At 38.9% G+C, this 24,698-nt stretch overlaps 1 protein-coding gene and 1 long non-coding RNA gene across 2 annotated transcripts in view; both read left to right on the forward strand.

The window, feature by feature from the left end:
* Nucleotides 1-24,243, forward strand: part of LOC139150270 (uncharacterized) — an 86,864-nt gene extending 62,621 nt beyond the window's left edge. The window contains exons 2-10 of the mRNA XM_070722532.1: nucleotides 5,491-5,666; nucleotides 6,673-6,835; nucleotides 12,135-12,185; nucleotides 12,707-12,760; nucleotides 13,637-13,741; nucleotides 16,188-16,238; nucleotides 16,790-16,843; nucleotides 17,720-17,824; nucleotides 23,879-24,243. Of these exons, the coding sequence (XP_070578633.1) occupies nucleotides 5,529-5,666; nucleotides 6,673-6,835; nucleotides 12,135-12,185; nucleotides 12,707-12,760; nucleotides 13,637-13,741; nucleotides 16,188-16,238; nucleotides 16,790-16,843; nucleotides 17,720-17,824; nucleotides 23,879-24,243 (1,086 nt within the window). The 5' untranslated portion in view covers nucleotides 5,491-5,528. The remainder of the gene's footprint in view (nucleotides 1-5,490; nucleotides 5,667-6,672; nucleotides 6,836-12,134; nucleotides 12,186-12,706; nucleotides 12,761-13,636; nucleotides 13,742-16,187; nucleotides 16,239-16,789; nucleotides 16,844-17,719; nucleotides 17,825-23,878) is intronic.
* LOC139148487 (uncharacterized) lies at nucleotides 6,925-9,657 on the forward strand. The gene is made up of 3 exons (XR_011555947.1): nucleotides 6,925-7,181; nucleotides 8,614-8,667; nucleotides 9,552-9,657. It is a non-coding gene; the product is annotated as an uncharacterized lncRNA (long non-coding RNA).
* Nucleotides 24,244-24,698: the final 455 nt, after the last annotated feature.

Raw genomic sequence — 24,698 nt, forward strand, 5'->3', positions numbered from 1 at the left:
TTGTTTACATAGCTATCACGTGACAAGTAATTTGCATAACCTTTCAAAAATCAGTTTTCCCTATGTTTTGTTTCAATGCTTTGAGATATGTGGCTGAAATTTGTGTGAGTGCAAGCAGTCCTAGGATCTTCCAAAGTGTGTCTCAAAATTTTTTAAACCTTCTTAAACAATTTTTATGCCTGAAAAACTTCCAGAGCGGTGTATTTAACCCTACTTTATTTCTTTAAAATTGTACTTTAAAAAAACTAAGCAAGATATAGAAAATCTGAGACACACTTTAAAAGAGCATTGTTACAGATTGCATTCCAACAAGTTTGAGTTAGATATTTTGAAGTATTGAGACAAAACATAGGGAAAACCGATTTTTAAAGGTTATGTAAATTACCTGTCACGTGATAGTTATGTAAACAATGGTGACACTGTAGTTACCAAAATGTTCCCCTATATCTAGGCTTTTAGAAAATGTATAATTTACGGGGGTTCTGAACTGATTAACAACCAAAGAATTGTTATATTAAAAAGGTCAATTTCTTGTCTTGGAACCTTAATCTTACTGTAATGGCAATCATTCGTTTTCACATCTATTTTATATTCTAAGTGATTGAATACAACGGAATGATAAGAGCGCTTTTCTTGTTCGGCTAATTGAGCTTTAACCATGCGAGTCAAAGTGAAAATGAAAAACCAATCATTTTTGCAGCCTTGTCCTTCAAATCCGCTCAAATAAATACCGAATTCGATGGCGTTCCGGTACAGTTGCGCCATAAATACGGACAAAATGACATGATTAACAAGATGTCATAGATTTTTCATTGGATTTTCACAATGTTCAAACAAAAGCTTTAGCAAACATAAGTAGGCAATGCAAGTGTTTACGTTTTATTTGTGCGCCATATAACAAAAGGGTGACACCAGGTCTACAATACCAGCAAGGCAAAATCAATGGAAACCACAGGTTTACAATGTGATTGATTGCCGTACTCCTGTAGTGAGTTTGAACCCCTGTGACATATTGCATTTAAACTTTTGCTTAAAAACGTTGAGACTAAAGCTTCGGCTGGCTTAATGCCAGTGTCTTTATCACTTGAAGACGGGACTACGGTAACAACAAAATAGAGGCCTTACATTTCCAATTGAAATGTTGTTTTAAGAAGAACATCGATAGAGAAAAAACAGCCCCAAAACCCCAAAATACGCACACCATGTTAAGAATAATGTCTTCATGTATACCCCTCTTAAGTAAAAGCTACCGTACACGCTTTTACTTATCCCGTGTGTACAATGAGGTCATTGGGGTCGTTATAACGGTTGATTGTGCTTTGCCTACTTGCCTACAGTTCGCTGTTCCCTGTGGTTTCAGCGCTCATATCAGAACACAGCCAATGTGACCGACCGTTCACTCTTGACAAATTCTAGATCTACTTTGCTCCGCAGAAGTTGTTTTAGAATTGCGCATACTCATGATTCGGTCGCGATGATTAGTGTTCTTAGTAACTGATTTGTTGTTTAATGAATTTACCTGACAAAAATCACGACAAAACAACAAAATCACTTACATATGAAAAGTTGTCACTGTTGGCAAAGTGAGTATACTTTCTTTGTTGTAAATGTTCATCATATTTTATGTCATTATGTATGTGTCATAAAGTCAAGGAAAGAAGCTGGATCTGATGTTGATGTATAACTGGAACTTATTTATTGAATACGGAAACCATGACTTCGCCTAACGACACAGTCAACGATACATGAATCTGCCTGTGTGTCAATCGGACCAAGTGAGTTTGTCCTCTGTTGAGTCTTTGTCACTCCACAGAGGAGTGACCGTGGTCCAAGTTTCAATCGAAGTATTAAAAATTGCAAATGTTTTGAAAATTAATTAAATTCGCAAACTCAGTGAAATGTCAAAAGAGCAGTTCGTCAATACGACATATCTATGATCAACCGACTCATCTGTAGGCTCACATTTATACTTCCATGCACAGACAAAAACTTGCTGAAATTTGTTCGACCATGGTCTAGACCGTGGTTCGTCTGTCTTTGATCTCTTCTCAGTGGTTTCCTTATTTCCATTTTTTCGTAAGCTATTTTACACCCAGTTCTTTCCCAGCTGAGAAAAATCAATAAACTATTTTTAGCCGCATCGCATCGTACCGTGCATTTGTAACACATTTGCATTGTTTGAGTGGGTGTCTCGAAACTACCCAAATCATACACGGACCGGAGTATACAAACTGGGGACCTTGAAACTTTTTCACGCATGCTCATTTAAGCTCTGGGCAAAGTCCAACTCCATCATTTTAGTCTGTCAGTTGCATGTCAGGAACTTGCCGTCAATCATCGGTGACGTACGACAAAGCAACGAATTATTTTGTTCAAAGGCTAGATATTTAACTGACTGAATATTTCAATAATCTGACTGATCTAAGGTTAATTTCATACGTTAAAAGTGACAGAACCGGCGTGATTAAAGATGGTGCACGCTATTTGGAATACGTAGTGGCTGCTAATAGTGCTATGCTGGCCGGCGTGAACTCAAATTACCCTTCATGCGTGCATCCTGATGCGCCGTACGTGGTGAAATATTTCGTACAATGCTTGCAGCGTTTGTGATGGAAAATTTGGATTGCGGAAAATAACGTAATAACGTAGACTAATTTGTAAAAAGGACTAGCTGTTAGAATAGTTGGCTACATAAATAATCCAGTACACATTTGGATCGATCACAATGAACACCCGTATGTAGATATTCTTCGGGGAAACCGTCAGTCTTGGATCGCAGGACTGACAAGATTTACGAAGGCATCTAGGGTCAACACGGCACCCGGTCACGAGCTTTCGCCGCGCGTGGCGAAGGCGTAACAATTTTTTCGCTACATCGGACATTTAATCGCAATTGGCGACTGTGGCGAACGTTAGCACCAACCCTGTGTATGGGAAGATGAGTCTGATATCTAAAGAAAGCTTAAAGAAATTAAACGAAGTTAACATATCGAAGCACTTAAGTTTCTGAGTGAATGTCCTGTCTCGGTCACTCCACAAGAGAGTGGCCGTGGTTATCGGTCCTTGTTAGTCTCTGAGTTAGTGTGTCCATGTATACAGTATCTTGGCTGTGTCGGATGCCGACGCCAAAAAGAATATAATAAGACAATATTTTGATTTACCGACATTAGAAAAGATTACAAAAGTAGAAATTATCACTTGCCCGTGCGTGGCTTGTTATAATTCTTTTGTTTCAAACACACGCAATGAATAAATTTAAATGATAACAACGGCTCAATATTACGATTGGTTGAAACACAATAGAACATTGGGATAGTATGCAAAATACCTCCATGAGAAAAATTAGTTACTGGGTAATAATTCTTTAAAATGCGTAAGTGAGCGAGATCATGTTGTCAATACTGTGCTTGTATTTCGTGGCGCCAGCATTGTAGAGTGCAAACAAAGAAACGTCAGCTTGATCACTCGCGTCCCTTAAATGTATTTTGAGCTTAAGATATTACTATTCTGTGTGCCAATTTGGAAGATTATGACATATGTATGATGTGTATGATGTAAATTTCGTTAAAGAAATGAGACAAAGGACTGCCAATATAATTTTCCTATAGTGTCTTTTTAATAATTAAGCCTAGACGTCATCCGTACAGCCGTACCAAATGTGTGCTTTTCATTAGCGCAAAGTTATTAACGAAGTTTTTTAAATACCATGATGATTTTGATGGTTTGGCGTCAGAAACCCTTTTTAAAGCTCAATGATAATGACAATGGTTCAATGATAATGACAATGGTTCAATGATAATGACAATGGTTCAATGATAATGACAGTAATAATGACAACGATAATGATAATACACAATGGTTTTATAATAAATTACTCAGTTTGATTACAAATTAAACATCATCAATAGTTTTATTAGGTTTTCAGATACTTGTATCAATAATATTACCTAATCAAATTTATGCATATCATCAACACGTCACAGAGTTTTTAGAATGACGTAATAATTTTCGTGGTGAGACACAGAAGCATTTTTATCTGATTCCAGTCATTCATGGAAGTTTTTTCCGATAACTTTCTCTGCTGAATTAAAATCATGACGACATCAACGGTTTCGTCAAGTTTCAAAAAAGGTCTGTTTTCAAGGTATTTTGGTCCAAGCTGTTAGTAAGACATTTTACGGGCCTGAAGGAGCATGGACTTATTTTATTTCTACTTTCTATGTGAAGCACGTACAAGTGCCTGTCGACCCTGTGCAGCAGACCTTTGACGCGACAACGTGCGTAGGCATTCAAACAACAGCGACGTGGTAAATCATTTGCCGACCTTCGCTGTAGGGTGTGGGAGTGTGGTATCTGACTCTTTGATTGCCAATCTAACAGTAACTTATTTACCAGGCACATGTTGATTACAAACCAAGACGATAAATTTCGTAATTCTCGAGAGGCTAAGCGTTGAAACAAATTTATTTTATCTTATCGTGTTAGAAAAGTCTGGCGTCTTATAGCCAAAAGTTTATATTCAGTTCGCTATACGATTTGGATAAAATTCACTATTGAAATATTCGGCTAAATTTCAGCATCAGAAGGGTTTTACAAATATCCATCCTTCAAGGATGAAATTCCAGTAGATGCGACAGTTGTGACAGCTATCCTGGCGATGAAATATTTTGTTTTGCTTCCAAAAGACTATATTTTATACGATAATGAGACAGTTGTTCGTGATCGGGTAGTTTAATCTTAACAACATCTGTAAAACTCAAATGACAAAATAGCAATGATCGTAAGCCTGACCAATTCAATTTTGTTACGGAGCAAAAAGGCTGAAAGAAAGAATCCCATGTAATGATGTAAGGCCTAAAGTCTTCGTAACGACTTTGAGCTTTTTACTTGGGCAGATGAATACGTTTTCAAATAAAAAATAAACAAGTCGGTAGCTACATTCTTCAAGCTCTGGAAGTAGTTTAATGTGCTACATAACAAAAGGATAGGACTAGGTCTGTACACGCAAACTAAACTGATGAAAGAGCCATAAGAAGAAAACCCTACATTCTCAATATGATTGATAATGGCGTCTGTTTGCTAAGGTTGCCCTTTGTACCTTGACAACATTTGAGATTTACTTCAATACCTGGAGAATATGGCTCCTATTTGGCTTAATGCCGATCTCTCTGTTATAAACAGTTGGGATTGTGATGAAAGCTCTAGTGTCGTATATTTAAAGTCTGCTTTCTCAACGAAGGAAGACAATTTAACTAACAAACAAACAACAACAAACAAACAAACAAACAAACAAACAAACAAATTAACAAACAAACAAACAAGACCAGTTAGCATACGAAAACTAATTCAATACTACGTGTGTACCCTTATTACTGATAGATATTTATAATTTACGTTCCCGGGACGTGATCTTCATTCAGTGTCAGTTCGTATGGTTGAGATTGTTGCTGGTTATGACTAGTAATTGTCCTTCTTCTTTCCACAACCCAGAAAACAGCAACACCGTCACAAAAGAGTCTATACAAGACATGGATTTCGAACAGCAGAAAATACTTTCAGAAAACTTAGAGTATTTTATGAATAATTTAAAAGCAAAAGAAATAATCAAATACACGAAAACGAAACATCCCAATATCATATCGGAAGGCGACGTGTGGTCCTTAAATGTAAGTATTATATCGATTCAGACTGGATAATTATCACTATTCTAGTCGATTTTATAAATCGTTAAAAAGATCAGGCTTAATCATGACGGGATAATCAAAATGCTCATTAAAATAAAAGTTACAAAATAAGTAGACCTAGGTATGATCAAGCAATGACAGAGATGTAGAACTTTCAGACGAACGACGGCCAAGAGTGGTTCGATAGATAATATTTACATTGAATCGAGCCAAGATACTTGAATTAAGGTCATGGTCTGGGTAGAAAGCGAGTCTTCAATAGTAATAGCAAATACCTGCTGTAATTAATGCCGATAAGCTGTAACTTTTACCTATTTTCACCTATTTTTTTGTTCAGTAAAACATGTTAAAACGTCAACAAAATATTCACTTCTTCCAAAATGATGTATTTCCGTAAAAATAAATCGTAAATTACCTCCCCCGCCGATGCACAGCTGCTAAAAATCATCCGTGCCAAGCGCCAGATGTCAACAACGTTGTATTCCAGTCCGGACCATAATGGAAATTGGCAACATAAAATCGCTCGTTGTTGGCCTACGGTACGCGTTGTAATTCCAACTAATGTGTGATTCTGCGTTATTTGATAGGACAATTAACATAAGTAAGTCATCATTGAAAACAAAAATAACAGAAAATATCAAAAGTTACAGCTTATGGAGTTTTAAAGATGTAGGTAAACTGAAAGCTAAAAAATCCAATTACAGGTCCTTGGACCTCTTTACACTTCTATTTTTGAAGTCCACGTTTCCTTCTTTCTTGCTTTGTTTTTATTTGTTTGTTAATTATTTTTTTATTCCGGCTACTGAAAAATTGTGAGCGAAAGGTAAATGAAATTTACTAAGATTACTTCTATATCTTAATATGTGTGTGAAACTTCAGTGTCCGGCTCATTGTTCTGTATCCGCGTTCAAAGCACCTTTTTGGTTGGAATACATAAAATTGATAATCAACAAACGGTGTTTAGTTTTTTTTGAAAACCATTTTACAGGTACGAAAAAAAGATGCACGAGTATCCTATATGCTAGACTTATTTAAACGAGCCACAGATGGGTATAACATACTCTATGACGTCCTTGAGGCGACGAATCATTCCAATACAGTGTTGAGAACGTTGGATCCAAATAGACCGGTTAGAGGAGAAAATGTCCAAGGTGAAAAATTTGTTTTATTATATAATGATATCGAGACATAAAAGGTGCATAAAAGGTAGAATCCATTAACGTGAAATATTGAAGTGCAACAAATACATAGTATGTCTGAATGTAACAAACATTGAATATCTGTCTTGCAGTCATTGTCTTATTGGAAAAGAAACCTTTAATCGTACACATGCATGAATCTTTCTTCTTGGTAACCCTTAACACTAAAATCTCTGTGTTTAAAGGGCGATGTTTATTTTGAATTCTAATAAAGAAAGCAATGCGTTTATTTTGACATACTTTGTATTTGCTGAAGGAGCAGCGAATTCGAATCAACAAGGATCAGAAGAATTTACCGGTCAGTCTACTTAACTAATATTATTTCATGCACTAAGCAGCTGTTGGTTGTCAGTTACATGTGCTAATATTCCTGTCTACAAGCTCTTTTCTATTTGCTGGCAGACATGGTGCATGTCGCTTTTTGTGTTCTGACTGTTGTGTTCAATGTTGCTCTGAACCTGTTTACGTACCTTTGTCGACCCAATATGGAGCCAGTATTACATGTTGTTGACTAGACCGATCAAGCAGTGAAGGGGATAAAGATGCACGTTATTTTAAGTGAAGGAAGGAGCTATATAAGAGTTCATTTGAACGGCAACGTGCAGATTTAATGCTTACCCTGTATTAAACTATCGATTGTATTGAGACTGTAAATCACAGAATGAGGGCGGATTAAAGTGGCACTCCCACTTGGTAACATTTTTAAAGCACATTTTTTAAGGCCAATGGTCGATATTTGACGTGGCGACTGCGCACGGATCACGAGATATCGATAAAAACATGTCCTCAAAAAAGTTAAAGTTTGAATTCCGGTGGCCCACCTATATTCAGCTTCCGAACATCGAACGTTCGGCAGTGGGGCCCTTGTCAACTAAGGTATGGAGTACGAGTCTGCGCTTACGCTGCTGTATGCCACAGTACCACTGGCATCGATGATGGTAATGCCCCCCGGGGGAAAGCCAAGTCTTACTGAATTTGAGAAAAAACGGAAAACAAAGTTTGATTCCACCAGAATTCCCATAGGTGAATAGCACAGTTACGTGCGGTCGATACATAGCGGCCGCCGAGTGGTATGCATAGACGCATACCACGCGCGCGGCGTGTGTAGCAGACGACAAAATGTAGTCATCGGAGGCAGCTAATATTTGACACGTAAAAACTGATGTTTGTATGTGGTATTGGTTAAAAATGTAGTACAACTGATTTAGAAAATGAAAACAACAAAAGCTAGGGAGAAGGTTTAGAAAGCTTATCTGAGGTAATGGCATAATGCTGTATAAAGTCTTTGCAGTGGGAAGTAAATTAACTGCGTCGTTCGAACTTATTGTAGACTCCCTAGAATATCAATCAGCACAACAACAAAATCTTCGGGGGATTTCGGGTCAAAATCAGAAACGATCGTAAAACTTCGGGATGTGACTAATGCGCTCGGGAAATGACATGTTTTCATCGATATCTCGCAATTCCGCGCGCAGTCGCCACGTCAAATATCGACCGTTGGCATTAAAAAAATGTGTTTTAAAAATGTTACCAAGTGGGATTGCCTTTTTAAGAACTGATGAGTGAGGAATAACTGTTACGCGTTTCGTTTTTGAACGGCCCAGATCAAAATGGATACCAATCAGGTAGCCTCTTAATGTGCCCTACATGTATTAAACTTAACTTTTCCTTTACATTTTTATTTATTTATTTGCCTATTTATGTAACATTGGTTTTTTATGTATCTGTAGGTCACCATGCAGCGACTCCAAACCCAAATGGTAGACCAGCAGAGGAATCTACGAGTTAGTTATATAGCAAATATTTAATACATTCTATTGTTCTAGCCACATAATTCAGCTCAAATTGCAGTAGCTTCACAAAGAGCTTATCAAATTGATAATGGTAGGCTCCCTGTACAGAACTTTTTTGAAGTGCTAAAATCCGACCACTTTTCATTATCAACAAACGAACGTTACCAACGCTCGGGAAACTACACAATGGACACAAATTGAACGAACCATGGCAAAAGGGTACCGGTAGGCCTCCGCCTTGGGCTGGCTTGGTACATGCCAAACTGAATTATCAAAAAGTGCGACTTTGAGCAGAGTTATCGAATACAGTCAAGCCACCTCTCTATGTAGGCGCGTCTACTTGACGATTTTAAATTACGTCCCTTAAAGTTGCAATACTTTTTGTCGGTCCCAGGCGGCGTCAGTTCCGGACATTTCATCATCAGAATTTTTAGTTTGCTACATTCCCCTCGGCCAATTGCGACAAAATCTTCGACAGAAAAGTTTTTTTTTCATGCCTGGCGCTACAAGTTTCATCAAATCAGGCCGAGATTTCTCACGTGACTGAAAGTTCCGACTTATGATTGGACAATTTTAAAAAGTATCCCACCTCAAATTGATATCACAGCCAATGGTATATAAGTTTCTCGTCCGTCAGAGGAAAACTTCATGACTACGATATCTAGCGGTCAGTAAGCTCTATGTGAAAAGTCAGTGAATTCAGCATGGCTACCCAAGGTGAACGTGTCCGGATTGCTCTAGTTTATAACGGAGAGAAAAAAAATTTCGCTCCCTGAAGTATAACTGCTGCGAATATCGCCCGAGTTTTTAAAATGAAAATAGAAACTGTATATTTAGAGAGTTAAACCGGCCACCTATTAACCTGTTCTTCCCAGATGAGGCGGGTAGATTCACTCTGAACGGCGAAGCAACCTACAAAGTCCATGGGGAACGCTATAGTGCAGGGAGTCAAGCAGGATTGTCGTTCCAATTTCAAAAAGGTAAGCTGATTGTTCTACTGAAATGTGAAGAAAGATGTAGTCTTTCTTTTGATCATTGAGTACACGTTGACTGAGGAGTGGTTGGCTTTTCCTAGACTATGGCTAACTCGCCCAGACGCTACCTGGAACCCATTTCGCGATTCGAGCGTGCAACCAGAAATTTTTCGTTCAGTCACAAACTTTCATAACAGTGATTTCAGTAACCTGTAAACTCTGGTGTATGTTTCTCGATCTGTTCATAGAGTCTGAATGGCTAAATCTGGTGTATGGGTCTTTCATTTTGTCAGCACATTTCTGGGATAGCAAATTAAATTATTTTAATATTTAAGAATCGAAATCACTTGATTTTATTAAATAAAGAAGTGACACATGAAACGCTATGTTGGCTAGCCAAGCCAAGATGCTAGTGAACAAGACCCGGTTGTCTTGCGTCTAGCTATATACATGATTGACTTGCGCAATGTACTGATGCATTTACTGTCTCAGTCAGTGTACACGTATGATGCTGCTGATAGAAAAAAAGACTAAGGGTATAGGTTAATGAAAGCTTTTCACAACGACAAAATATAAATCGCAGAAATGAAGCGTATCAGATGATAAAAACTTGTCAGCAGTCAAGGATAAAAAATCTATCGAGAGGTTTGTTTTACCAAATGTTACAACTTTTCATACCCTGTGCCTAGTATCGCGGAATCGTCCGTTTGGCTGAGCACACATGTGCGACTATTTATACGTCAGCGATATTGGATACGCATCTTCCTTTGTAGAAGGAAGTGTATGCGCATGCGCGCAACTTCAATGATTTCTCTCCATGGCGCCTATGATCGTCCGTGATTAGGCTGTGGGCCAAATATTATATATTATAGCCCAAACATGGGACTATGTGCCCGAGGGCAGGTGACCATTTGCCCGACGTAAGGAGGGCAAATGGTCTCCTGCCCCGAGGGTACATAGTCCCATGTTTGGGCTATAATGTTTTATTACATGCCTCTCTTACACAGTTTTCACTCAAAATATTTAGATTTATTGGCAAATGATAATCCAATGCTTTATTTCCATCTTAGACGAAAATCCGTTCAAAATGGAACGATTTTCATCATCGAATGGCCCAATGATATATTTAAAGTACTGTCATGCGGTTTATCAATTGTTTTCCTGCAAAATTTTCCAATACCGGATTTCCTGAGCAATACATGAATTTCGACCATTTTACATAAAAAGTTGTCAAGTTGAAAATAGTTCCTGTTCACTTTCAGTCCAATGATGAATATGCGGCCCACGATGTTACCGTTGAATCCTATGGAGCGCGCGATGTTCGATATATGAGGCATGTAATAGACAATGTGTTAGCAGCTGTAAGTTTTGATGTTTTAGGTATTTTGTTCTGTGGATTTACCTCATTTTCTTGTTCAACTCTTTAAAAAAATATGGTAATGTCCAGTATTCAGCTTATCAAAAAAGCTTGTATGTACAGTACAATGAATATTGTTATTGTTGACAATCGTTACTACTATATACATGGAGGTAGAAGATAGCAAAAGTTCGTGGGTTGACACCTTTGTAGCTCTGCGTGGCAGGGGTCGTGTGATGTTAACGGCGATGCCTCAAACCACAGCCCTGCTAACCTAAGTAGACAAACCTGGCGACGCTCAACGGATTTGTTGCGGTAGGTTATTTCCTACGTCAGACTCTGTCCACGTTTGCCGGGGAACCCATCACTGATCATGGAGGTAGAAGGAGAGAGTCTCCTTCTACGTCCATGCACTGATATATGTGCGTGTCCGCCATTTTGAATCAGATGTCAGTGAACACCGTATAGTTCCTTAGAATGAGTTGTCAAGCATAGCTGAGCTCAATATGTGGGCAAATTTTGTAAATAAGATCGGAAGATCGATTGACGCATAATTTTAGTTCACGGATGTCTGTTTTCAAGGAAATAACCCACCACAACAAATCCGTCGAATTTCGCCAGGTTTGTCTACGTAGGTTCGCAGGGTCGTGGTTGCCACTCCGAGGCATCACCATTAACAACGCACAGCCCTGCCTTGCAGACCTAACACCTTTGGATCCCCCGAATGTTTTTCCCGCATTCTCGAACCAAAGGACGCGGACGGACCCCGTCTGCCGGCCTCAGGTTCTCTACAATTTATTGAACTTGGGGGTTAGAGGAGAAAATGGCCAAGGCGAAACATTTGTTTTATTATATAATGATATCGAGACATAAAAGGTGCATAAAAGGTAGAATCCATTAACGTGAAATATTGAAGTGCAACAAATACATAGTATGTCTGAATGTAACAAACATTGATTATCTGTCTGGCAGTCATTGTCTTATTGGAAAAGAAACCTTTAATCGTACACATGCATGAATCTTTCTTCTTGTGTGCCCTTAACACTAATATCTCTGTATTTGACGGGCGATATTTATTTTGAATTCTAATAAAGAAATTAATGCGTTTATTTTGACATACTTTGTAGGTGCTGAAGGAGCGGCGAATTCGAGTCAAAAAGGATCAGAAGAATTTACCGGTCAGTCTACTTAACTAATATTATTTCATGCACTAAGCGGCTGTTGGTTGTCAGTTACATGTGCTAATATTCCTGTCTACAAGCTCCCTTTTTGTGTTCTGACTGTTGTGTTCAATGTTGCTCTGAACCTGTTTACCTTTGTCGACCCAATATGGAGCCAGTATTACCAGTTGTTGACCAGACCGATCAAGCAGTGAAGGGGATAAAGATGCACTTTATTTTAAGTGGAGGAAGGAGTTTTATAAGAGTTCATTTGAACGGCAACGTGCAGATTTCATGCTTACCCTGTAATAAACTATCGATAGTATTGAGACTGTAAATCACAGAATGAGGGGGGATTAAGAACTGATGAGTGAGGAATAACTGTTACGCGCTTCGTTTTTCAACGGCCCATATCAAAATGGGTACCCATCAGGTAGCCTGTAAATGTGCCCTACATGTATTAAACTTACCTTTTCCTTTGCATTTTTATTTATTTACTTGGCCAATGTATGTAAAATTGGTTTTTTATATATCTGAAGATCACCATGCAGCGACTCCATACCCAAATGGTAGACCAGCAGAGGAATCTACGAGTTAGTTACATAGCAAATATTTAAAACATTATATTGTTCTAGTCACATAATTCAGCTCAAATTGTAGTATCTTCACAAAAAGCATATCAAATTGATAATGGCAGGCTCCCTGTACAGAACTTTTTTGAAGTGCTAAAATCCGACCACTTTTCATTATCAACAAACGAACGTTACCAACGCTCGGGAAACTACACAATGGACACAAATTGAACGAACCATGGCAAAAGAGTACCAGTAGGCCTCCGCCTCGGGCTGGCTTGGTACATGCCAAACTGAATTATCAAAAAGTGCGACTTTAAGCAAAGTTATCGAATACAGTCAAGCCACCTCTCTATGTAGGCGCGTCTACTTGATGATTTTAATTACGTTCCTTAAAGTTGCAACACTTTTTGTCAGTCCAATGCGGCGTCAGTTCCGGACATTTCATCATCAGAATTTTTAAGTTTGCTACATTGCCTCGGCAAATTGCGACAAAATCTTCGATGGAAAAGGTTTTTTTCATGCCTGGCGCTACAAGTTTCATCAAATCAGGCCGAGATTTCTCACGTGACTGAAAGTTCCGACTTATGATTGGACAGTTTAAAAAAGTATCCCACCTCAAATTGATATCACAGCCAATGGTATAAGATTCTCGTCTGTCAGAGGAAAACTTCATGACTACGATATCTAGCGGTCAGTAAGCTCTATGTGAAAAGTGAATTCAGCATGGCTACCCAAGGAAAACGTGTCCGGATTGCTCTAGTTTATAACGGAGAGAAAAAAAATTTCGCTCCCTGAAGTATAACTGCTGCGAATATCGCCCGAGTTTTTAAAATGAAAATAGAAACTGTATATTTAGAGATTTAAACCGGCCACCTATTAACCTGTTCTTCCCAGATGAGGCGGGTAAATTCACTCTGAACGGCGAAGCAACCTACAAAGTCCATGGGGAACGCTACAGTGCAGGGAGTCAAGCAGGATTGTCGTTCCAATTTCAAAAAGGTAAGCTGATTGTTCTACTGAAATGTGAAGAAAGATGTAGTCTTTCTTTGATCATTGAGAACACGTTTGACTGAGGAGTGGTTGGCTTTTCCTAGACTATGGTTAACTCGCCCAGACGCTACCTGGAACCCATTTCGCGATTCGAGCGTGCAACCAGAAATTTTTCGTTCAGTCACAAACTTTCATAACAGTGATTTCAGTAACCTGTAAACTCTGGTGTATGTTTCTCGATCTGTTCATAGAGTCTGAATGGCTAAATCTGGTGTATGGGTCTTTCATTTTTGTCAGCACATTTCTGGGATAGCAAATTAAATTATTCAATATTTAAGAATCGAAATCACTTGATTTTATTAAATAAAGAAGTGACACATGAAACGCTATGTTGGCTAGCCAAGCCAAGATGCTAGTGAACAAGACCCGGTTGTCTTGCGTCTAGCTATATACATGATTGACTTGCGCAATGTACTGATGCATTTACTGTCTCAGTCAGTGTACACGTATGATGCTGCTGATAGAAAAAAAGACTAAGGGTATAGGTTAATGAAAGCTTTTCACAACGACAAAATATAAATCGCAGAAATGAAGCGTATCAGATGATAAAAACTTGTCAGCAGTCAAGGATAAAAAATCTATCGAGAGGTTTGTTTTACCAAATGTTACAACTTTTCATACCCTGTGCCTAGTATCGCGGAATCGTCCGTTTGGCTGAGCACACATGTGCGACTATTTATACGTCAGCGATATTGGATACGCATCTTCCTTTGTAGAAGGAAGTGTATGCGCATGCGCGCAACTTCAATGATTTCTCTCCATGGCGCCTATGATCGTCCGTGATTAGGCTGTGGGCCAAATATTATATATTATAGCCCAAACATGGGACTATGTGCCCGAGGGTAGGTGACCATTTGCCCGACGTAAGGAGGGCAAATGGTCTCCTGCCCCGAGGGTACATAGTCCCATGTTTGGGCTATAATGTTTTTATTACATGCCTCTCTTACACAGTTTTCACTCAAAATATTTAGATTTATTGGCAAATGATAATCCAATGCTTTATTTCCATCTTAGACGAAAATCCGTTCAAAATGGAACGATTTTCATCATCGAATGGCGCAATGATATATTTAAAATACTGTTATGCGGTTTATCAATTTTTTTTCTGCAAAATTTTCCGAAACCGGATTTCCTGTGCAATACATGAAATTTCGACCATTTTACATAAAAAGTTGTCAAGTTGAAAATAGTTCCTGTTCACTTTCAGTCCAATGATGAATATGCGGCCCACGATGTTACCGTTGAATCCTATGGAGCGCGCGATGTTCGATATATGAGGCATGTAATAGACAATGTGTTAGCAGCTGTAAGTTTGATGTTTTAGGTATTTTGTTCTGTGGATTTACCTCATTTTCTTGTTCAACTCTTTAAAAAAATATGGTAATGTCCAGTATTCAGCTTATCAAAAAAGCTTGTATGTACAGTACAATGAATATTGTTATTGTTGACAATCGTTACTACTATATACATGGAGGTAGAAGATAGCAAAAGTTCGTGGGTTGACACCTTTGTAGCTCTGCGTGGCAGGGGTCGTGTGATGTTAACGGCGATGCCTCAAACCACAGCCCTGCTAACCTAAGTAGACAAACCTGGCGACGCTCAACGGATTTGTTGCGGTAGGTTATTTCCTACGTCAGACTCTGTCCACGTTTGCCGGGGAACCCATCACTGATCATGGAGGTAGAAGGAGAGAGTCTCCTTCTACGTCCATGCACTGATATATGTGCGTGTCCGCCATTTTGAATCAGATGTCAGTGAACACCGTATAGTTCCTTAGAATGAGTTGTCAAGCATAGCTGAGCTCAATATGTGGGCAAATTTTGTAAATAAGATCGGAAGATCGATTGACGCATAATTTTAGTTCACGGATGTCTGTTTTCAAGGAAATAACCCACCACAACAAATCCGTCGAATTTCGCCAGGTTTGTCTACGTAGGTTCGCAGGGTCGTGGTTGCCACTCCGAGGCATCACCATTAACAACGCACAGCCCTGCCTTGCAGACCTAACACCTTTGGATCCCCCGAATGTTTTTCCCGCATTCTCGAACCAAAGGACGCGGACGGACCCCGTCTGCCGGCCTCAGGTTCTCTACAATTTATTGAACTTGGGGTTAGAGGAGAAAATGGCCAAGGTGAAAAATTTGTTTAATTATATAATGATATCGAGACATAAAAGGTGCATAAAAGGTAGAAACCATTAAAGTGAAATATTGAAGTGCAACAAATACATAGTACGTCTGAATGTAACAAACATTGATTATCTGTCTGGCAGTCATTGTCTTATTGGAAAAGAAACCTTTAATCGTACACATGCATGAATCTTTCTTCTTGGTAACCCTTAACACTAAAATCTCTGTGTTTGAAAGTAATGCGTTTATTTTGACATACTTTGTAGGTGCTGAAGGAGCGGCGAATTCGAGTCAAAAAGGATCAGAAGAATTTACCGGTCAGTCTACTTAACTAATATTATTTCATGCACTAAGCGGCTTTTGGTTGTCAGTTACATGTGCTAATATTCCTGTCTACAAGCTCTTTTCTATTTGCTGGCAGACATGGTGCATGTCGCTTTTTGTGTTCTGACTGTTGTGTTCAATGTTGCTCTGAACCTGTTTACCTTTGTCGACCCAATATGGAGCCAGTATTACCAGTTGTTTACCAGACCGATCAAGCAGTGAAGGGATAAAGATGCACGTTATTTTAAGTGAAGGAAGGAGCTATATAAGAGTTCATTGAACGGCAACGTGCAGATTTAATGCTTATCCTCTATTAAACTATCGATTGTATTGAGACTGTAAATCACAGAATGAGGGCGGATTAAGAACTGATGAGTGAGGAATAACTGTTACGCGTTTCGTTTTTGAACGGCCCAGATCAAACTGGATACCCATCAGGTAGCCTCTAAATGTGCCCTACATGTATTAAACTTAACTTTTCCTTTACATTTTTATTTATTTACTTGGCCAATGTATGTAAAATTGGTTTTTTATATATCTGAAGATCACCATGCAGCGACTCCATACCCAAATGGTAGACCAGCAGAGGAATCTACGAGTAAGTTACATAGCAAATATTTAAAACATTATATTGTTCTAGTCACATAATTCAGCTCAAATTGTAGTATCTTCACAAAAAGCATATCAAATTGATAATGGCAGGCTCCCTGTACAGAACTTTTTTGAAGTGCTAAAATCCGACCACTTTTCATTATCAACAAACGAACGTTACCAACGCTCGGGAAACTACACAATGGACACAAATTGAACGAACCATGGCAAAAGAGTACCAGTAGGCCTCCGCCTCGGGCTGGCTTGGTACATGCCAAACTGAATTATCAAAAAGTGCGACTTTAAGCAAAGTTATCGAATACAGTCAAGCCACCTCTCTATGTAGGCGCGTCTACTTGATGATTTTTAATTACGTTCCTTAAAGTTGCAACACTTTTTGTCAGTCCAATGCGGCGTCAGTTCCGGACATTTCATCATCAGAATTTTTAAGTTTGCTACATTGCCTCGGCAAATTGCGACAAAATCTTCGATGGAAAAGGTTTTTTTCATGCCTGGCGCTACAAGTTTCATCAAATCAGGCCGAGATTTCTCACGTGACTGAAAGTTCCGACTTATGATTGGACAGTTTAAAAAAGTATCCCACCTCAAATTGATATCACAGCCAATGGTATAAGATTCTCGTCTGTCAGAGGAAAACTTCATGACTACGATATCTAGCGGTCAGTAAGCTCTATGTGAAAAGTGAATTCAGCATGGCTACCCAAGGAAAACGTGTCCGGATTGCTCTAGTTTATAACGGAGAGAAAAAAATTTCGCTCCCTGAAGTATAACTGCTGCGAATATCGCCCGAGTTTTTAAAATGAAAATAGAAACTGTATATTTAGAGATTTAAACCGGCCACCTATTAACCTGTTCTTCCCAGATGAGGCGGGTAAATTCACTCTGAACGGCGAAGCAACCTACAAAGTCCATGGGGAACGCTACAGTGCAGGGAGTCAAGCAGGATTGTCGTTCCAATTTCAAAAAGGTAAGCTGATTGTTCTACTGAAATGTGAAGAAAGATGTAGTCTTTCTTTGATCATTTGAGAACACGTTTGACTGAGGAGTGGTTGGCTTTTCTAGACTATGGTTAACTCGCCCAGACGCTACCTGGAACCCATTTCGCGATTCGAGCGTGCAACCAGAAATTTTTCGTTCAGTCACAAACTTTCATAACAGTGATTTCAGTAACCTGTAAACTCTGGTGTATGTTTCTCGATCTGTTCATAGAGTCTGAATGGCTAAATCTGGTGTATGGGTCTTTCATTTTTGTCAGCACATTTCTGGGATAGCAAATTAAATTATTCAATATTTAAGAATCGAAATCACTTGATTTTATTAAATAAAGAAGTGACACATGAAACGCTATGTTGGCTAGCCAAGCCAAGATGCTAGTGAACAAGACCCGGTTGTCTTGCGTCTAGCTATATACATGATTGACTTGCGCAATGTACTGATGCATTTACTGTCTCAGTCAGTGTACACGTATGATGCTGCTGATAGAAAAAAAGACTAAGGGTATAGGTTAATGAAAGCTTTTCACAACGACAAAATATAAATCGCAGAAATGAAGCGTATCAGATGATAAAAACTTGTCAGCAGTCAAGGATAAAAAATCTATCGAGAGGTTTGTTTTACCAAATGTTACAACTTTTCATACCCTGTGCCTAGTATCGCGGAATCGTCCGTTTGGCTGAGCACACATGTGCGACTATTTATACGTCAGCGATATTGGATACGCATCTTCTTTTTTAGAAGGAAGTGTATGCGCATGCGCGCAACTTCAATGATTTCTCTCCATGGCGCCTATGATCGTCCGTGATTAGGCTGTGGGCCAAATATTATATATTATAGCCCAAACATGGGACTATGTGCCCGAGGGCAGGTGACCATTTGCCCGACGTAAGGAGGGCAAATTGTCTCCCGCCCCGAGGGTACATAGTCCCTTGTTTGGGCTATAATGTTTTTATTACATGCCTCTCTTACACAGTTTTCACTCAAAATGTTTAGGTTTATTGGCAAATGATAATCAAATGCTTTATTTCCATCTTAGACAAAAATCCGTTAAAATGGAACGATTTTCATCATCGAATGGCGCAATGATACATTTAAACTATTGTCATGCGGTTTATAAATTTTTTTCCTGCAAAATTTTCCAATACCGGATTTCCCGAGCAATACATGAAATTTCGACCATTTTACATAAAAAAGTTGTCAAGTTGAAAATAGTTCCTGTTCACTTTCGGTCCAATGATGAATATGTGGCCCGCGATGTTACCGTTGAATCCTATGGAGCGCGCGACGTTCGATATACGAGGCATGTACTAGACAATGTGTTAGCAGCTGTAAGTTTGATGTTTTAGGTATTTTGTTCTGTGGATTTACCTCATTTTCTTGTTCAACTCTTTAAAAAAATATGGTAATGTCCAGTATTCAGCTTATCAAAAAAGCTTGTATGTACTGTACAATGAATATTGTTATTGTTGACAATCGTTACTACTATATACATTGAGGTAGAAGATAGCAAAAGTTCGTGGGTTGACACCTTAGCTTTGTAGCTCTGCGTGGCAGGGGTCGTGTGATGTTAACGGCGATGCCTCAAACCACAGCCCTGCTAACCTAAGTAGACAAACCTGGCGACGCTCAACGGATTTGTTGCGGTAGGTTATTTCCTACGTTAGACTCTGTCCACGTTTGCCGGGGAACCCATCACTGATCATGGAGGTAGAAGGAGAGAGTCTCCTTCTACGTCCATGCACTGATATATGTGCGTGTCCGCCATTTTGAATCGGATGTCAGTGAACACCGTATAGTTTCCTTAGAATGAAAAGTTTGGTGTTGAATGAGTTGTCAAGCATAGCTGAGCTCAATATGTGGGCAAATTTTGTAAATAAGATCGGAAGATCGATTGACGCATAATTTTAGTTCACGAACGTCTGTTTTCAAGGAAATAACCCACCACAACAAATCCGTCGAATTTCGCCAGGTTTGTCTACGTAGGTTCGCAGGGTCGTGGTTGCCACTCCGAGGCATCACCATTAACAACGCACAGCCCTGCCTTGCAGAGCTAACACCTTTGAATCCCTCGAATGTTTTTGCCACATTCTCGAACCAAAGGACGCGGACGGACCCCGTCTGCCGGCCTCAGGTTCTCTACAATTTATTGAACTTGGGGGTACATAAATTAGAAATGAAAAGTCAATAATTTTGACCGAAAAATGTAATTTTGTGTCAAATCACGTCGGAGTCTCAGAAATATCGCCGTGCAATCAACCATTGCTACCGTTTTTGAGGTTTTGTAAATCACTGCAAAACACCAAATGTCCTAGGTATTACAACTTAAACTTGATGTAGACAATAGTTTATTATTCTACTCTATCACTCGGTAGTACTTCACTGGTATTTTGATAAAATATACATGAAAGATCAATTTTGTGTTGCTTAAATATGACCGGTCACGAAGTGCAATGGTACACAGTGTGTACTCCCTGGTAATGAAATAGTGGGCAATATGTCAATCATTTGTTGCTGCATATTTGCAGCAATAACCTTGTTTGCCGCAAATTTGCAGCAACTTAGTTGTTTACCGCAAATTTACTGCAAACTGATTTCATGGTTTGCAAGAGAGTCACAGCTAGCTGCAAACTTCTGCAACCCCTTCCTGCAAGCTATATGCTTGCTTCATATTTGCAGCAAACTTACAGAAAATTTGCAGTAGAAATAATCTTCGTAAAGGGTCTCTTCATAGTTCTTGATCTAAATGAGTTGCATAGTGTTATAACACCCATAGATATTGATGCTCTGATAAGTTTGAAATATCCTAGTTAGTCTAATTGCCTCCAGCACATCTATCCAGATGAATTAGAAATCAAAGAAAGAACAGAAAATGTGATCCAGCATCATACCTTGATCTGTGTTTTGAAATTAGAAAAAGTAAATTGAACACTAAGGTGTATGACAAAGGGATGACTGATTTTTAGACCACAACTTTCTCTTCTTGATCATTAATATTCCGTTGGGTCCAGCTCAGGGTGGATGCATTTCACACCCCAAAGATACTGTAGAGCTTGTGGCTCATATGAAGACTTTCAATTGAGAGACAGCTTATTAGTCTTAAAGTTAGTGAGGCAGGGATTTTCACAAAGTAAGTTGGTTACATCGTTTAGGAATTTCTACAGAGAACTTGTATCCAGATGTGACAAATCTGTCTCTTTGATGATGAGAGACAATATTCTTGACTTTAAGGTTCCAAGACAAGAAATTTACATTTTTAAGCTAACAATTCTCTAGTGGTTAATAAGTTCAAAACCCCCGTAAATTGTATATTTTTGGAAAGCCTAGATATAGGGTAACATTTTGATTACCATTATCTCACAATTGTTTTCATAACTATCACATGACAGGTAATTTACATAACAATTCAAAAATCGGTTTTCCCTATGTTTTGTTTCAATGCTTTGAGATATAAGGCTTAAATTTGTGTGAGTGTAAGCTGTATTAAGGATCTTTCGAAGAGTGTCTCAGAATTTTTTTGAACCTTCTAAAACAATTTTGATGCCAGAAAAACTTCCTGAGCGGTGAATGTAATTCTTCTTGATTTCTTTAAAATTGTGCTCCAAAAAAACTAAGTAAGATATAAAAAATCTGAGACAAACTTTTGAAGAGCGTTGTGACAGCTTGCATTCCAGAAAGTTTGAGTCAGATATTTTGAAGTATTGAGACAAAACATGGGGAAAACCAATTTTTGAAAGGTTATGCAAATTACCTGTCACATGATAGTTATGTAAACAATGGTGACACTGTGGTTACCAAAATGTTCCCCTGTATCTAGGCTTTCAGAAAATGTATAATTTACTGGGGTTCTGAGCTTATTAACCACCAGAGAATTGTTAGATTAAAAAGGTCAATTTCTTGTCTTGGAACCTTAAGGCGCAGTGGTCGTTGGGCTGCGCATGATCCTGAGGGGGTCCCCCCTTGTTGACAACATATCCGAGAATGACGCATGAGGTTACGGGTTGATTATTATTTTTGCGATATTGCCGATGATATGGCGACTGATTTGTCACAAGCATACCAACTTACCAAATCTAACACGCAATAAAAGGTAAATTAATCTAAGTTAAATATCTGCTGGTTATTGAACAGTAATTGCACGCCGGATTGAGATCACAGTTGATCATGATTTTCTTGAATCAGTTGAATGGGGTTCGTTCGAGCCATGGAGGTTAACACTGACCCGTACGTGTGTATATACCAACAGACTATCAATGACCGGGCTTTGGTCTTCGACATCGCTAGCAAGGACGAGAACTTTCATTTCAAGAGGCCAACAGGAGTACAATTGACAAAAACGCAAGATACAGAATCTACAGCTCGCACAGCATGCCCGCTGCAGCAAGAAGCATCTGTTCCGTGGTCTGCTTGAATGTCCGGATCAAGAGAACCGGGATATATGGCGCGCCTACACTCAGCTGTGGAGAATCCAACTCCACTACGACGTTTACCCCGTTTGGGGTGCAAACGAGAATTCCGAGTACAGCTATCAAGTCAAGCGAAGGACCTTTCATAGGTCTTCTTGTTATGTGGGGGTTATCTCAGTTGAAAGAGGATTCAGACCTAACCGGCAATCAGGAGGTACAACAACGAAGTTTGCGTATGCAGCACCGGTAGGCCTACACTAGCTAGCTGTTGGATCACTACCATGACCGTGCACAGGATCTGTAGATACGTCCCTATGTGTAGCCGTGCAATTTTTCCGGCCAAATGCCGCGAAAACCCGCTCGTTTAGTCTATTGTGTCCAGTCATTTGACTATTTCTTACCACGTATTACTAGAAGAAGTAAAAAATGGTGAACAACAGTCGTGGGCAAAGTCGTCGCGGGCCGGTACGTTGTGCAGCGGGTTGTGGGACTGGATTCTGTTATATCCGTGTAGGTCAACACTGTGACCTTATCCCTTTTGAAGCAACAGCATCTCCCGTGTCCTGCTCTGGCTTGCCGATCATGGTCTTGAGTGTAATTTTTCGTGTTAGGCATTGTGCTTGTTGCTGGTCTACATATATATATATATATATATATATATATATATATATATATATATATATATATATATATATATATATATATATATATATATATATATATATATATATATATATATATCCGTGTAGGTCAACGCTGTGACCTTATCCCTTTTGAAGCAACAGCATCTCCCTTGTCCTGCTCTGGCTTGCCGATCATGGTCTTGAGTGTAATTTTTCGTGTTAGGCATTGTGCTTGTTGCTGGTCTACATATATATTATATATATATATATATATATATATATATATATATATATATATATATATATATATATAATATAATATATATATATATATATATATATATATATATATATATATATATATACAATGTGATCATTTTAGTGATGTATTTTTACTGTGCTGTACATAGCATTGTGTACAACCAGTGTGACCGCACGCAATCAAACCCACTTTATTCACTGTGACTGCATGCAGTGAGCTCCGCGACATGATATGCAGAGTGTCTCAGTGTTCGTAACAAAAAATCGCGCACGTGCAGCGAGACGACCACTGCGCTTTAACTCACAAGGGTAATTTGGCAGTTTACAGTGGACCAAATCTTTTGTTTCTAATACAAACAGTTGCGTCCTACGGAAAAAGGATCTTTTATTTAACTCTGTGGAAATGCCCAAGTTACCAAAGTTACTGTACAATAACTTTATCACTTTAGCATGATACATTTATTCTAGACACCTGGTAACACCATTTGACTTAGTGCTTTGAGATTAATGCACTATTGATTTTGTCAGTGGTGGCGGTGGTTCTTGTTCTAGTGTATTGTACATTTCTTGGACCCGTCAATTTGCTTGCCCATGTATGAAGATTGCTATAATTGATTTGACCTCATATTGCTTCACATTTCAATGAAGTGCATGCTAAAATTTGACTCTTACCATATGTTCTACCTGATGAATGTATTGTGCAATTGTAAAGTCATATTGTTAATCCCTATCACACAGGGTCAGGCTACTTTGGACAAAGTTTTGCTAGGACACCAGATGTGGGGTCACCTGGTCCAAGCAATTGGTCTGTCAAACATTTAGAAGTCCGTCCATCTGGAATCTCTACACCCCAAATCTTTCAGAAGAAGAAAATAGCCCAGTATCGCAAATCAATTATGATTGTTGAAATGCGGGATCACCCAGGTAAAGTAAAGAACTCTCAAAGAACAAGGGATGTGTACCCTGTGGTGGTGAAACTTACAGATGAAGACTGTACTCTAAAGGGAGTTGAAAAGAAAATTGCACAGGAAATCGGGTACCCGATGAAAATACTAGATGTGAACAATTATCCCATCCATGATGGACCACCACTTCAGGTGTGATTTCTTTTCAATTTGCTCATTAGTCGCGGGAACTTATAGAATGGGTCCCGTCCGTCCGCCCGGAGCTGTTTCTCAGAACCTTCTGGGCCGATTTTGTTCAAACTTGGCACAAAGGAGAAGCATGGTAACCTGCAAATGCACGTCTATTTATTTTTCCGAAACGATCCAATATGGCAGCCGAACAACCATTTTGTTTTTATTTTTTCGTGTCCTTGAACCATTGCTAAAGATCCTTGAACTGACTTTGTTCAAACATGGTACAAAGGGAAAGCACTATGGCTTACATAAGCGCATCAATTTATTTTGTGAGACAATCAAATATGGCTGCTGAACGGCCATTTTGTTGCGATTTTTCGTGTCCTTGAACCATAATTCAAAGATCCCTGAACTGATTTTGTTCAAACCTTGTACAAAGGCAAAGCACTATGGCTTACATAACCACATCAACTTATTTT

This window comes from Ptychodera flava, chromosome 2, assembly GCF_041260155.1.
Source record: "Ptychodera flava strain L36383 chromosome 2, AS_Pfla_20210202, whole genome shotgun sequence".
Classification (NCBI taxonomy): domain Eukaryota; kingdom Metazoa; phylum Hemichordata; class Enteropneusta; family Ptychoderidae; genus Ptychodera; species Ptychodera flava.